This window comes from Tetrapisispora phaffii, chromosome 10, assembly GCF_000236905.1.
Source record: "Tetrapisispora phaffii CBS 4417 chromosome 10, complete genome".
Lineage (NCBI taxonomy): Eukaryota > Fungi > Ascomycota > Saccharomycetes > Saccharomycetales > Saccharomycetaceae > Tetrapisispora > Tetrapisispora phaffii.
The window spans coordinates 174,655-189,073 of record NC_016529.1 but is presented as its reverse complement, the minus strand read 5'-3'; the positions used below and the strand labels follow the sequence as shown (position 1 = coordinate 189,073).

The window sequence follows — 14,419 nt, the reverse complement described above, 5'->3', positions numbered from 1 at the left end:
TAGCAAATACCGTTGGAAATCCAAATTTTATTGTAATTATAAATTGAATTTTTGTATTTAGATATGATATAAAAAGTTATAGATCGCGTAATATAAAATAACATATCAAAAATCTTTGTTTTGATTATAACAAGTAATTGAATAATTTATGAATATATATAAAATATGTAGTACATCTAGACATCCCATTTCGAAAAATTTGGAATATCTATATGAAAGAATGGATAATTTGTACCACTGGCAGCTTCGATTGAATAGTTATTATAATCTTTAGCCTCGATGTTCATATCACTTATTGTATCCTCGCTAGTATGCGATGAGAATGATTTGTTTCGAAAAGTTGGATTTTTAACGATATGATAACTTACATGACCTACAATTGTAGATGCATCGCTATAAGCTTCATTTACTGTGCCAAAACCTAATTTTATCAAACCTCTTTTTACCCAAGGAGAAATAATGCCACAGAAATGAAATTCAACCTGCCTATCAGCATAGCTGTTTACGGATTTCCTAAGATCAAATAATGATTGTAAAGCTGTATTATCAGTTTGACTAACCTGAGAAAAATCGAGACATATAACTTGTAACACGGGTCTATGATCCATATCGATATCCTTGTTATTTGATATATCTAAATCAGTAGAAGCATCTTCATTCGGAACATTGCTCTCAGCTTCCTGTTTCCTTTTAAATAAGTTCCGAATACTGAATTTCTTAGTCATCCAAGTTGGAGCTTCCCATTCCCCAGGGTCATTCCATGGCCTTTGGGATTTCTTTATATTTCCAATAAATTTTCCTCTTTTAGTCTTACGTTTAACTTCATCAAATATTGTATCAAAATGTCTAGAACAATTTAAATAAATGAAACTATCACTGAGTCTATAAACAATAACCCCTGGCGGAGGTTCCAGAATTTCTACATCCTTGTTTAGTTCTTTTGTGTAAGTATGATCGAATGGTACCCATTTTGTATAGAAATTTTTGCTACAATGAGGTGAATTATATTTATGTGTGTTTTTATTTGCAATATCGAATTTTCCGTAACTTTGATCAGCAGGAAAATTATTATATTCGGATGTCTCGAAACCATTAAAATTATCCATTTGAAAGTCATCTTTGGGGGTGGCATTGATAACTTCTGCAATTTCAATTCTCCCCAAAAATTTACCAGCTGGGAACGCAGAACGAAATATGAATAGTGCACAAGAATAACACATTGCAAAGTAAATACCATTTTCAATTGATGAAAAGACAGTAATAAGAACCGTCACCAAAAAACATAAAGTATCAAGAGGATTCATATTCCAAAAACTTAATGTAGTTTGATAACTGGCAATTAAATCAGAAACTGCATGGATGATGACAGCGGAAAGTGTAGCTTTTGGAATGTAAAAGAATGCCCCGGTTAGACAATACAATGCTAGTAACACACAACCCCCCGTAAATATACCTGATAAAGGAGTTTTAACGTTACATTTGGCATTTAAAGCTGACCTTGAGAATGAACCCGTTGCTGGATAAGCAGAAAAAAATGTCCCGACTAAATTGGAAATACCTATTGCAATAAGTTCCTGGTCTGGAACAATTTTGTAATCGTTAATTCTACCAAATGATTTAGCAATGGCAATATGTTCTAAAAGTAACACGATGATTGATGCAGGTAATTGAGGACCAATTTTTTGGACAATTTTAGTTTGTGGTTTGAAGACACCAATATCCTTCAACCCAGAAGGAACTGTTCCTAAAACGGTAATTGGTCTTTCGCTTGATGATTTATTTCTTGTAATAGACCATGATATAGCTGTGAATATAATAATCACTACCGCATTTCTCATGGCATTTGTATAAAAGTAAAACTTTTTCAGATAAAATCTATATCTCTCATTTGATGAAAACTGTTTTTCAGCTAACTGTAAACCATAATTAGTACACCACCATTTGACGACATATAAGATAAATAATGGAATTAACCCAAATACAGCATCTAACTTAGTGTCTGGCAGATGTTTTAAGGTATCTATCACAACCTTATATGTAGCTTGTCTTGTATTTACCAGTTTACTATAACCCATCAATCCTGGTACTTGACCCCATAGAATATTAAAAGCAGAACCTGTCATGAATCCTGTCACTGCATTCAGAGAAATTAGCTCTACTAAAAACCCTAATCTTAAAAAGCCGACAGCAGCTGCAATACCACCACATAACAAAGCTAACGTAGTTGCAATAATTGGACCAGTAACGTCCGGATCGTTCTGGAAATGCGAGGATACATCAGCAATGACTTTTGCTGTTTCCAAAGACATGACAGCGACAGGGCCAATACAAACATCTTTCGAAGTTGCAAAAAGTGCATATACAAAAGCACCAATAAATGAAGAATATAAACCATATTGTGGATCTAATGTAGCAATTTGAGCATACGACATTGATTGTGGAACCAGCACGCAACCAATTGTGATTCCTGCTATCAGATCAGAAATAAACCAATTAAAATTGTAAAATGGTAACCAATGTATAATTGGAAATATTGATAATGCATAATTTTTTGCTGCGTTAAATGTAAAATATTCCTTTAATGAATGATTATAATATTCTTTAAATGTTATTATATTTTCATTATGCGCAGGAATTAAATAATCTGTGTCCAAATATTCAGTACTGACATAATTATAACTTTGATCCAAATGCTTTAATTTTTTATATTCTTCATATTTGGGATTACTGGTAACATTAATATTTTGAGTTGGTGAACTATTTAAATAGTTTCCGGATATATATTCTATTTCTTCTTCTTTTTTATATTGATCATATTCTTCTTCTAATGCCTCCAGATCTACTGTGTTAGAATTAGAATATGAGGATAATTCAATATTATCTAAATCTCTATTATCAACCGTGGTGTCATTTTTTTTATCAGTTGGCATGGCAGTACTATTATTTCTTTATTTTCGAGACAGTAGGGTATATAAAATATGCAAAAACAGATGTATGAATATGAATAATAAAAAAAAAATGTTATGTGACAGAATATATTAAAAAATTAATATATTATTTCTAATGGCATCTACTCAGAAAACACAGAATGTACTTTCCAAAAATCGCAAAGTATTAAGCAGGAAAATCTATTCACCCAATTTATCAGTTAATAATCAATATTCAAATCATAATGAACATAATAATCGTAATTTTGTGACATCTGCTTTTTATATATACGTTAATGAATTAAAAGGATAATTTAGTGAAGAGTTAACATTACCACATTGTCATCCTTACAATTATATTTTTTTTCCTTATTAATGCATTTGAAACCCATAAAATTCACTCATTACTTCTCAATCCATTGTGAAGGTTTAAATCATCGAAAAGAACATTAGTAAACAATATCACTTCCAATGAATTGATGCTGAACCATATAATATATCGTTATTATCACAACTGTGGCAACGTCAGCATAATTATTTTATGTATGTATACTGTTCTAACAGATACAACCTTTTGGACCATACTAAAACACAACCAAACTCCTCATAGTGACTACTGTGAAAGGTTAAATTTAAAGAAAAAAAAAAAAAAAAAAAAAAATAAGTCATCCACAATAAAAAGATCACGTGAATTTAAGAAAGTATCTTTGACCGACCATCATTTAAGAGAAAGCTAGAGGATTTCGTATTACGATAGAGCTAACACAGATCGACCAACAAGTAAAGATAATTATTCGATATTGCTAAATTGTTTTTAGTAAGCAACCTTGATTAAATTGACCGCAGCACGCCATCTTATCAAATAGCAATTATTGAAGCATTCATCCTTCATTAATGTTTTGAGGATATATAAATGGCAGGGGATGTCATCGCAAAATAATTGCATCCTCTCCAGTGACCAATATAGTTAGTACTAGTATCAGTACCGTGCGCATTAGTGGATTGTACGTAACGGTTAAAACTGTTTTATGATATTCCGAGATTTAAATTTCCTTATTTTGAATGATTATATTAATGTTGAGGGTGCTCAATATTTTTTTAATTTGTCGTTTCAAACTGAACCTCTAGAGACATCAACACATCTTGATTTTGAAAAGGCGCAGGGGATTGTATTATGTTAAAATGTTGGTCAACTTCTATGCAAACTTTACCGTAAACGTAGTCGAATTCCTTAGACAAATCATTCTTCTGAAATTTTAACAGTAAACAAATTTTAGTTGTATTATTTCTGTTTTGATTAAATTCATCGTCATTGAATTTATTCAAGGCTAACTGACTTCTCAGCATTGTTGAGGAATCTAAGTATGTGGTATTTCCATTTCTTTGAAATAAATGCTCAATTATAATCATCTCTTTGAAGAGTAAATTTTGATATTTTTCTGGAATCATTAATGGTTTTCCTGAATGATTGTTTCCTATTCTTGGTTCAGATGATAAAATAATTTTGTAATTATGTGTAGCTATTTCACTATTGTGATTTAAAGGCAATTCTTTGACAACAAATAGAAAACAACTTTTCTCTTCGATTCTTAAAACATCTAAAACTTTCAAATTCGATGATTCAAAGATTTTATTTGAGTTTTGTAAAGTATTATCAATAATATCACTTATTATAATAGATGTTTTCAAATGTGGTTTAATCAATTTTTCATCAATCATATCAAGGTCAATTAAAATTTTGTTCGCATATGTTTCAAATTCATCAACGACAGTCAAAATTGCTTTATTATGGTCCTTAAATTGAAGATTAATATATTTTTGTATATCAAAAGGATATGAATTACTTGAGCTTAGTGAAAGCTTACTTTTATAGTTTTCATCAATGATAAGATATATAGTATTTCTAATCCAGTCAATGAAAATTTCAAATGCCATTTTATCATTATTTAGAATGGGGATCTGCTTTATCGAAGTCTTTAGAATGTTTGATAAGTTCAAAATCAAATCATTAATCTCTGAATCGTTCTCTAATATTTTGCTATTATCTGATAGTCTCATTGCAGTAATATAATTTTGAATCCTTTCTGCAGTTATTATAAACTTTTCTGTTATTGGAATAAAGATCAAACTGAGTATTTGAACAAGTTTATCAAGTAATTCAATCCCCAGATTCTTCCATTTTCGTAAATTTCTTTCTCCGATGGTATTTATTAACCAATCTTCAAACTCTTCACTAATTTCTCCAGTTAATAAAAGATTAGTCATTGATCTGTATAAATTGTCATATCCTTCATATGCATCGACACAAACGAGATTTATGAATGATTCAAATGGGGATATCAATTCTTTTTTTATTATTTCGATTTGTTCTTTTAGTAGTGAGACTGAGTTACGAAGATCAATAGAATTATTCAATAGATTCACTCTAATATCATTCGAAGAAAATGGAGTCACATCAATTAACCTGTAGGAAGCATTTTCATAAAATCCCAAGTATTTTCCTTGAGAGGCTTTGACTAACTTTATTACCTTATTTGGGGAACGATTTGGAACATGAATATCAGACAAGTCGTATACACCATTTACCAAAACAGCAAAATTATCCATACCACTCTCTGTATATAGTAAATGAATGTCCAGAACATCATCTGTCGAAACCTCTGTTTTACTATTCTCTAATTTTAAGTTTAGATCAACATCAATTTGCCGCCAAGCCTGTGTATTCTTTAGAACTGGTACCAATTGCAATCCTTGTGGATCTTTGACAAACTTTACAAGTGTCGGCATTGAGTTAGTCAAATCATAATCAAATATCTTCAACTGTTGATCTAATGTTTCTGTAATTATTATCCTATCCCAATAAACACATTTAATTTGCTTTAGAGGGCTTCTGAAAAATGAAACTAATCTTCCTAATTTAAATATGTCATATACTCTAATTGATCCATCATTAAAAGCAAATAATAAAAATTTTCCTGTAATGGAATCCCAAAAGAAATCAACAACCAAACTGAAATCTTTTATAAATATAGTTGCTAGAATTGAATGATCTGAAATAGTGCATATAGCTAGCCCTTTATCAGATTTGAAAGTATATAACTGATATATAGGGTTTAACTTGTAATAATATAACTGCGAATCGGAGTGTTCAGTCATATGTCCAATTATAAGTCGTTAGCCTCTTTATGTAATACATTAACTACCTTATTCTTTCCGTAATCATATATGAATATAACTATATTCTTCTTTTTGTACAATAAAACTATTCTTTAATTTACTGAACTATCTTGAATTTAAAAACTTTTCCCCGAGTAAGGTCTATCAATATTTAAAGAAAGATTGAATTTATAGAAAGTTATCGTGAAGTGTAGCAATGTCAATACTTCAGTTCATGTATATAATTGAGAAGTAAGAGCTAGTGGTTAGAGTTTATAGACATAGAATAGGGACTTCACCATGTTCAAAAAGACTCCAAATGTTAAAGCATCGAGCAATCTGAAAAATTCAGAACGTAAGAAACTTCTACAGTCGTGTAAAGAACAACGTAATAGTTCAGATTATAATTTTCCATCATCAATCATCAAGCAGGCAAATTACAAAGGTCAAACTTCTGCGGGTACTGTATATACTGATGAACAGAATGTTCCAATTTGGTTCAAAGAAAAGCATAGCGATATGTTATTTCCAAGTGTATACACATGCTGGAAAAATCCTAAGCTATTACCAATTATTGTAACAAATAGTTATGTGATTGAGGAGAAAATTCTAAATGGTGCTAACCTAATGATTTCAGGTACGTTGTTGCCATTTGATGAACGTTTAATATGTGGTGCATTATGTGGCATTGCTAGCTACAAAAAACCAAATGTTGTTATGGCAATTGGTATAGTACAATTAGATTTGCAATCGTACACTAAAGTTGTTGGTGAAACTGGGGTTGCAGTGAATGTACTTCATTATTTGGGTGATGGTCTTTCCGATTCATTTAAAATGAATTTGGAACCACCGGAGACAGGTGCTGAGGTTGATGAAACAAATGAAATGCTTTTAAATCAAGACAAGCAAGATGTTAACAATGAACTTACAAATTCCAATAAAGATCTAGCACCTGATGCGAGACCCAATGATGATTTAGCAGAAGTTTTGGAGACGTTGCCGGTTGATATCATAGACGACTTCATTACAAAATCCTTGTATTATTCTCTCACTAACGATCCTAAGTTAGAATTTCCAATCTCAGCATCCAATTTTATTTCAAACTATATTATGTCTAACCTACCACCAGTTGACAATGATATGGTGAATTTAAAGAAAAGTTCATGGAAGAAAACTGCAAAATTTTTGAGACACTTTGAAAAGGAAGGTTTTATTAAATTAAAAGGAAAAAATGATGATTTAGTTATCACAGGATTCAATAAAGAGAAGACAGAATTAAAAAGTTTTGTTCCATATAGGACAGGAAATGGCAATAGTACAAAATCCAAGAAAGATAAAACTAATGATACTTCTGATAATGGAGATATGATGCAGTCAGTATCCTATTATAAACCTATTTCGTTAGGGAAAGATTTGATAAGAGAATCAGTAGCGCCTGAAAAATCGTTGTACACAGCACATGAGCTAAGAGATTTTATTACTGAATATATCAATAAAAAGAATTTAGTTGATAGTAAAAATAAAAAAATGATATTAATGGATGATTTAATGTACAGTTTAGTGTACAAAAAAAAGAATTCTGCTGAACCAAGATTAATTTCAAGAGCAGATGTCATAGAACCTATTACAAAGAACAATTTTAATGAGCACTTCCAAATATATAAGAAAGGAGATAATGAAACAGCCGTTCCATTGTTTAAAAAACCTATTAGAGGCTCCATACCGAAGGTTGAAATTGTTACTGAAATGAAGATTGGAAGAAAGGTTATCACTAGAGTTTCCAATTTTGAAGTTTTTCATATTGATGCAGAAACTTTAGCTGCAGATTTAAGAAAACTATGCAATGGTGCAACTACAATTGGTGAAACTTTAACATCACCCAAAACTGCAGAAGTTCAAGTTCAAGGCCCACATAGTCAAGTGATAATTAAGCACCTCAATAGTTTATCAATCCCAACTAAATGGATTGATTTCAAAAATAGTGTAAAACCAAAGAGGAAAAAAAATAAGCCAGCATTCAATAAACCATTAGATCAAATCTTGTTACAATAACATATAAACAATCTAAATAATATACCAACCATCTTTAAAATAAAACAACAATTAATGTTATCTCATGTCTTGTTTATCAGTAATGGCTACTATGTCTCTTATTTAGATGCTCATCCATAGCTAAGCGACGAAAATTAGTATGATATTTAATTTGACAATTGCAAAAAAATCAGAGATTTAAACATAAAGTAAATATTAAATCTCATATTTTGTTTTTAAAGAGAAGATGACAAACAGTATACATTGTTACTTTAATTATTATACATTGGATTTGTATTGGAGATTCTCTTTGTGGAAATTAATAAAAGTTACTTCAGTGAACAAAAACATATCGAGTGATCAAATATCATGTTGAAAGCTAATTTTTTGCAAGTTACAAGGAAGAATGCATTCCACGTATCTAGAATTATAAGGGAAGAGATTACTGGGGCAGAAGGGCCAATTGCCCAAGTATCCAAGCTATCCAAAGATCAATTGAAAAAAAGGGAGTTACGTAGATTTACTATCAGAAAGAGAGAAGCTAAAATGCCAGCAACTTCGCATCCTTTATATATGCAAGTCCCACAAGCTTTACGCTTTCTAAGAGCAGCAGAAGTTGGTCAACCCTTGTCTCAGCAAACTATTAATCTTACTACTTTAGTTGTTAGTGAAAAGGGTTCACCAAATTTGGCAGGAGATATTGCGTTTGTAACTCCTTTAAAAGAGGTTAAAATTGCGATATTCACTAATGATGAAACTCAAATGAAAATTGCAAAAGAGAAATTCAATTGCTACGTAGTTGGCGGTAGTGAACTGATCAGTAAAATAAAAAATGGTGAAATTGAAGTTGATTTTGATAAAGCATTTGCTACCCCAGATATAGTTCAAGAACTTGGAAGCGTCGCAAGAATATTAGGTCCTCGTGGTGTTTTCCCAAGTATCAAAAAGGGAACCGTTTCAGAAAATGTTGAAGATCTAATTAAAGGTAATTTAGGGTCCATCCCATTCAGACAACTTGGAAACTGTATTAGTGTTGCTATTGGTAAATGTAATTTCAGTGATAGACAGATTTTGGAAAATTTAATTTCAGTAAGAAAGGCATTTAAAGATTCTGTAAGTACTCAAAAGACAAAAAAACCAAGTATATTAGGAAAAACTATATTAAGCACTACACATGGTCCAGGTATCGTAATCGACTTCTCTTAAGAAGAACTGTATCAAATCACGTATATTCCTTAGTCACACAAAAAATAATCATGTACATAATAATAAGTAGTCGAGTAATGCTCAGAATATATTAATTTGAGTTATAGTGTTACACTAAATGTATTTATATTCATACAGAGTAGTTACATTAAAACTCTCTCAAAAAGGTGGCATTCCTATAGTATGTAGTATTTGTTGATGCAGAATAATCGAGAGTGTATGCAGCCCTCAAAGAACTTAAGTAAAGACGGTATAATTTTCGATCTTTGTCTTTAAGATCAGAAAGTATGTCATAAATCTCTCTTTCTTTATCGAGGCTAATGCAAGGTGATTTAACAGTCAGAAGACTCCAAACACTTGAAGTTTTTTTTTAAACTTATTGTACAATCTTGACTTTGGTATTTTTAACCCCAAAGCATTCAAGGGCAAAATTACAATTGGAATCTGGAGCTTGTTGATGGTGTTAATGTAGTGAAGTTGTTTAAATAATTCTCCAAATAAATTAATCTCTATCTCTTTTTCGTCAATTATTTCAGATAGAGTATGTATTTCACTGTTATACCGTTCTTTTAAAAATACGTGTACATAATCACCTTCGGTTATATATTTATTTTGTATTTGTCTTGTAATCTCTTTCATAAACTTACTGCCCATGAATGCAAGATTATCGGAATTGCAATTATTCCATAAATACTCTAATGCTTTTGTTTCAGGAACATTTTTATTGGCAGCAAAAAGAATATCATGTCTTTCATAGGGCCAATTATGCGTTAAATAGTTATACTTTAGTTTAAAGGCTTTCAAATGATCGTAGTTTTTGTAACTGTTATTAAATATCAAATGAGTCTTAAATATTATTCGCTGTAGACACTTTAATTGACCAGGTTTTTGTTTGTTAATAAAGGCATTATTGTAATCAAATAACAGTTCTATCAATTCACTATTTTTAGTCAACTTTGTATGGACTTGCTTTTGTAGTAAATCTAACGTATTTGGATGGAGAGGCAAACGATTCAGTCCATCCAATATTATTTGCTTAAAATCTAAACTTTCATGATTCTTTAAAATATTTCTATTAAGTTTAAGCATTGAACAATTATAATTTCATACTCGATAACATGTAAAATAACTAACCTACAAAGCAATTTATTATCAAATAAAACTCCAATATGCTTAAATCAAACCTGTCGAGATATGTTGAAATTGGTTTTAAATTACTCACAGCTTCAATTAATGTTATGGTGGTTAGGTAACTAATGGATATTATAACAAGAGGGTTCAAGGAAAAGCTTGTGGGTTACGAACGGGACCAATCTCAGTAGATAACACAGTTATATCTTATCAAAGTTCTATTCTTGAAGTAACAGCATTGGGTTTTCATTATTTAATTTTGCTGTCGAGTCATCGACCTTTATCGAAATATTTTTTTAAGCTGAAAAATTCAAGAGTCCCATGATTACAGAAACAAAATTCAAGATTCTATATATTTATTGTTTATATTCTAAAAGAATTGAAGCATATATCCATTCATTGGAGATAAATATTAATAATATATTCATTAAACACATTTGGGATTATTGTTTAATGTAGAATCGAACAAGATAAAGAGCCAGATATAACTACAATGATGCTAAGAAGTAGATCTACAAATTGCACAGTTAACGCAGCCATTGCATTATCAGGCAAGAGGTTGCTAAGTTTAACAACAATTTCTTTGAAACATAAAAATTTTAAACCAGCTGATAAATTGACTATCAATGATTTAAATGAAAATGTTTTGAAAGCCAAATATGCTGTTAGAGGTAAAATCCCAGCTAGAGCTGAAGTATTGAAGCAACAATTAATTGATAATCCTTCTAGTTTACCATTTAAAAAAGTTATCAATGCTAACATTGGTAATCCCCAGCAGTTAAATCAAAAACCTTTGACTTTTTATAGACAAGTGCTATCATTGTTGCAATACCCAATGGTTTTAGACGAAACTTTCTCAGGCAATACCAAAACATTGTACAAGCAGGATGCAATTGAAAGAGCTAAGCGTATATTAAATGACATTGGCAGTTCTGTTGGTTCTTACTCTAGCTCCCAAGGTGTTTTTGGTCTAAGAAAAACTGTTGCTGAATACATATCAAGAAGAGATGGTGGTGAAAAGGCATACGCAGAAGATATCTTTTTAACTGCTGGTGCTTCATCGGCTGTTTCATATTTGTTAAACATTTTATGTAAGGGTAAAGAATCAGGTGTACTCATTCCAATTCCACAATATCCTTTATATACAGCTACTTTGGCATTGAATAATACCAATGCATTGCCTTACTATTTGGAAGAAAATTCAGGATGGTCAACTAATATGGAAGAAATTGAAAACGTTGTTCACAATGCCATTCGTGAAAAAATTATTCCAAGAGTTTTAGTTGTTATTAATCCAGGTAATCCAACTGGTGCTATTCTATCGGTGGAATCGATTGAAAAGATTTTTGATGTTGCAGCTCATCACGGTATAGTGGTTATTGCAGATGAAGTTTATCAAGAAAATATATTCCCAGGGAATGAATTTCATTCGATGAAAAAGGTCTTAAGAGATCTTCAAAGAAGAGTGCCAGGTAAATATGAAAATGTCCAGTTAGCTTCTTTGCATTCGACCTCTAAAGGTGTTTCTGGTGAATGTGGTCAAAGAGGTGGTTACATGGAATTGACTGGATTTTCTACTGAAATTAAACATGAAATTTTAAAATTATGTTCAATTTCATTATGCCCAGTTGTTACTGGTCAAGCCCTTGTTGATTTGATGACTTGTCCTCCTAAGAAAGGTGAAGCCTCTTATGAACAAGATCAAATGGAAAGATCTACAATTCACAGTGAGTTATATGAAAGAGCGACTTATTTATGGAAGGCATTTAATGAGATGGAAGGTGTATCATGCCAAAAGCCACAGGGTTCAATGTATTTATTCCCAAAAATTGATATTCCACATAAAGCTTTGGAAAAGGCACAAGAACTTGACATCACACCAGATGAATTATACTGTGCTGAATTATTAGAAGCAACTGGTATTTGTACAGTTCCAGGATCTGGTTTTGGTCAAAAACCTGGTACTTTCCATTTAAGAACCACTTTCTTGGCGCCAGGAACTAGTTGGATCGATCAATGGAGAGAGTTCCACCAAATATTTTGTAATAAGTACCGTGATTGAAATGTATACATGCGTATATAAGTATTATCAATTGATTACTAACTTAAAATTGAGATAGTCGATATCTTGAGAATAAGCGTTTAATTTAATGTCATATAAATATTTATTCAAGTTAATATTGGATCAAAGTTGTCTGTGATGTAAAGAGACAGGTAAGATATTTGCAATGATTAATCACCCTGCATAGACTTATAAATCGCATTTCTATCTATGGCTCAAAGATGCCATTTTTCTATCATGATGTTTTGAAATATTTTGGAAATGTAATTATAAACTTAAATACTTATCACTTTATACTTTATTCTTCATATCTATTTTCAATATGGAGATCAATTGAGTTTTCAGTAGATTCCTTGTATAAGGCAGATTTTCCATTTTTCAACAGTATGGTATTCTTTGATAATGTAAGAAGTATTGTTCTTTGTCTTTTTTTTTTGTAGGTCTTATTATCAGCTAATGTTTCCTGTGCCATTAAATTTAAAGGGATACCATAGATCCACTTATTATAAGTAGTATTATAATGATTTTGGCATCGTATAACATACTTATTCCAATTATTGCCGCAATATTCCCTATTTTGTACAAAAAGCTCTTTCATGTGGTTAATACCACTAGCTTGAAATTCATCAAGTTTTGTTGTACCAACGCCAAGTATCAAATTTGTCGTTTTGGAAATTCTTTTTAATATCTTTAAAAGATTTGATTCATCGAGGGTCAGTGATTCGATATAAATTGGTATTCTTAATGATAACAATAAATGAGTTGCTAAAGTGTTCGCAAGTTCTTTAACGGATATTTTTTCTAATGGGTATAGCCAAACATACCTTGTAAAATAATCACGTATATAGATAACGTGAGAAAATTTGTTGGCAAAAGTATCGACATCTTCAAAAGGTTGGAATATCTCAACATGAATTTTCTCAAATGCAAAGTTCTTATCACATGAAAAATGACGAGTATACTCAATATGTTTATATGTGCTTTTTGGATTACAGTGCGAACAATTTTGTAATGACAGCCGTACTAATGCTCTTGATATATTCGAATATTTTTCCCTTAAGCTATGATGAATTTTTGTTGAACCTAAATGATCATTTAAGAAATGACAATGCATGATTAGATCGTAAATCTGATTTGGAGGAACAATCAACTTGTAATCATTTCTTTTATCTGTTATCTGGCCAAGCTCATTCAATTGATACCTATCTTCCATTAACATAAATTTCTTATTGGCTGTGCCCATATATTTTCCAGAATCAGTATAATGCGATTTCATTGCTTCTTCAAAAGTTTCGTAATTAAAATTCTTCTCCCTAATTAGAGTATACATCTTTTGTGTTAAAAAAGATGAAAACACAGATTCCAATTGTAAATGGTCATTTCTCCCATGGTTTATTCTTTCTATATCTATATCAGAACCTAGTTCGATCTTATATAAAATATCTAACTCTGGAATGTCGACCTTTATTATTCGATCATTATTGGAGTCATCGATCATGTCATGTTTTCGTTTTAACGTTTTCATTATGTTTCTACAATGATTCAATATAATTGCATCCTTATCTATTTTTTTCAATATATTTATAAGAGGCTACTAACATCCAAGTATATGGATCTGAATATATTATTTCAAATGTAAAGTAGGATAAAGATAGGTTACACTGTATTTTTGAAACTTTTTAGCCTCATCGAAAAATCTTAAGGCGTAACGAAAATTTAATAATCATTTTAATAGTTGACTTTCTTTAGAGATAAGAACCTCCTTCTTTGTAATTTTGACAACGTATCTTATAAATGAAGAAAGGCAGGACAGTCAAGACGATAGTGTTAAAAATTGTTTATTGTCCTCTAGATTGTATTTAATATTTTCTAAATTCCTTGAATTAAATCAATTACTGTATATCTG

General features: G+C 30.8%; 7 protein-coding genes across 7 annotated transcripts; 3 read left to right on the top strand and 4 right to left on the bottom strand.

The window, feature by feature from the left end:
* Positions 1-176: 176 nt before the first annotated feature.
* On the bottom strand, positions 177-2,930 carry TPHA0J00800 (SLC26/SulP family anion transporter; the record flags this gene model as incomplete). The annotated part of the gene is made up of 1 exon (XM_003687289.1): positions 177-2,930. The coding sequence occupies one exon, from the start codon at positions 2,928-2,930 to the stop codon at positions 177-179; it is 2,754 nt and encodes a 917-aa protein (XP_003687337.1).
* Positions 2,931-4,025: 1,095 nt separating this feature from the next.
* APC4 (anaphase promoting complex subunit 4) lies at positions 4,026-6,083 on the bottom strand (the record flags this gene model as incomplete). The annotated part of the gene is made up of 1 exon (XM_003687288.1): positions 4,026-6,083. The coding sequence occupies one exon, from the start codon at positions 6,081-6,083 to the stop codon at positions 4,026-4,028; it is 2,058 nt and encodes a 685-aa protein (XP_003687336.1).
* A 300-nt stretch (positions 6,084-6,383) lies between these two features.
* TMA64 (Tma64p) lies at positions 6,384-8,135 on the top strand (the record flags this gene model as incomplete). The annotated part of the gene is made up of 1 exon (XM_003687287.1): positions 6,384-8,135. One exon carries the CDS (start codon positions 6,384-6,386, stop codon positions 8,133-8,135), a length of 1,752 nt encoding a protein of 583 aa, XP_003687335.1.
* A 348-nt stretch (positions 8,136-8,483) lies between these two features.
* On the top strand, positions 8,484-9,320 carry MRPL1 (mitochondrial 54S ribosomal protein uL1m; the record flags this gene model as incomplete). Its single annotated transcript, XM_003687286.1, has 1 exon — positions 8,484-9,320. One exon carries the CDS (start codon positions 8,484-8,486, stop codon positions 9,318-9,320), a length of 837 nt encoding a protein of 278 aa, XP_003687334.1.
* Positions 9,321-9,659: 339 nt separating this feature from the next.
* Positions 9,660-10,409, bottom strand: GEP5 (Gep5p; the record flags this gene model as incomplete). Its single annotated transcript, XM_003687285.1, has 1 exon — positions 9,660-10,409. The coding sequence occupies one exon, from the start codon at positions 10,407-10,409 to the stop codon at positions 9,660-9,662; it is 750 nt and encodes a 249-aa protein (XP_003687333.1).
* Positions 10,410-10,944: 535 nt separating this feature from the next.
* TPHA0J00750 (uncharacterized protein) lies at positions 10,945-12,513 on the top strand (the record flags this gene model as incomplete). Its single annotated transcript, XM_003687284.1, has 1 exon — positions 10,945-12,513. One exon carries the CDS (start codon positions 10,945-10,947, stop codon positions 12,511-12,513), a length of 1,569 nt encoding a protein of 522 aa, XP_003687332.1.
* Positions 12,514-12,811: 298 nt separating this feature from the next.
* Positions 12,812-14,038, bottom strand: TPHA0J00740 (uncharacterized protein; the record flags this gene model as incomplete). The annotated part of the gene is made up of 1 exon (XM_003687283.1): positions 12,812-14,038. One exon carries the CDS (start codon positions 14,036-14,038, stop codon positions 12,812-12,814), a length of 1,227 nt encoding a protein of 408 aa, XP_003687331.1.
* Between the last annotated feature and the right edge of the window lie 381 nt (positions 14,039-14,419).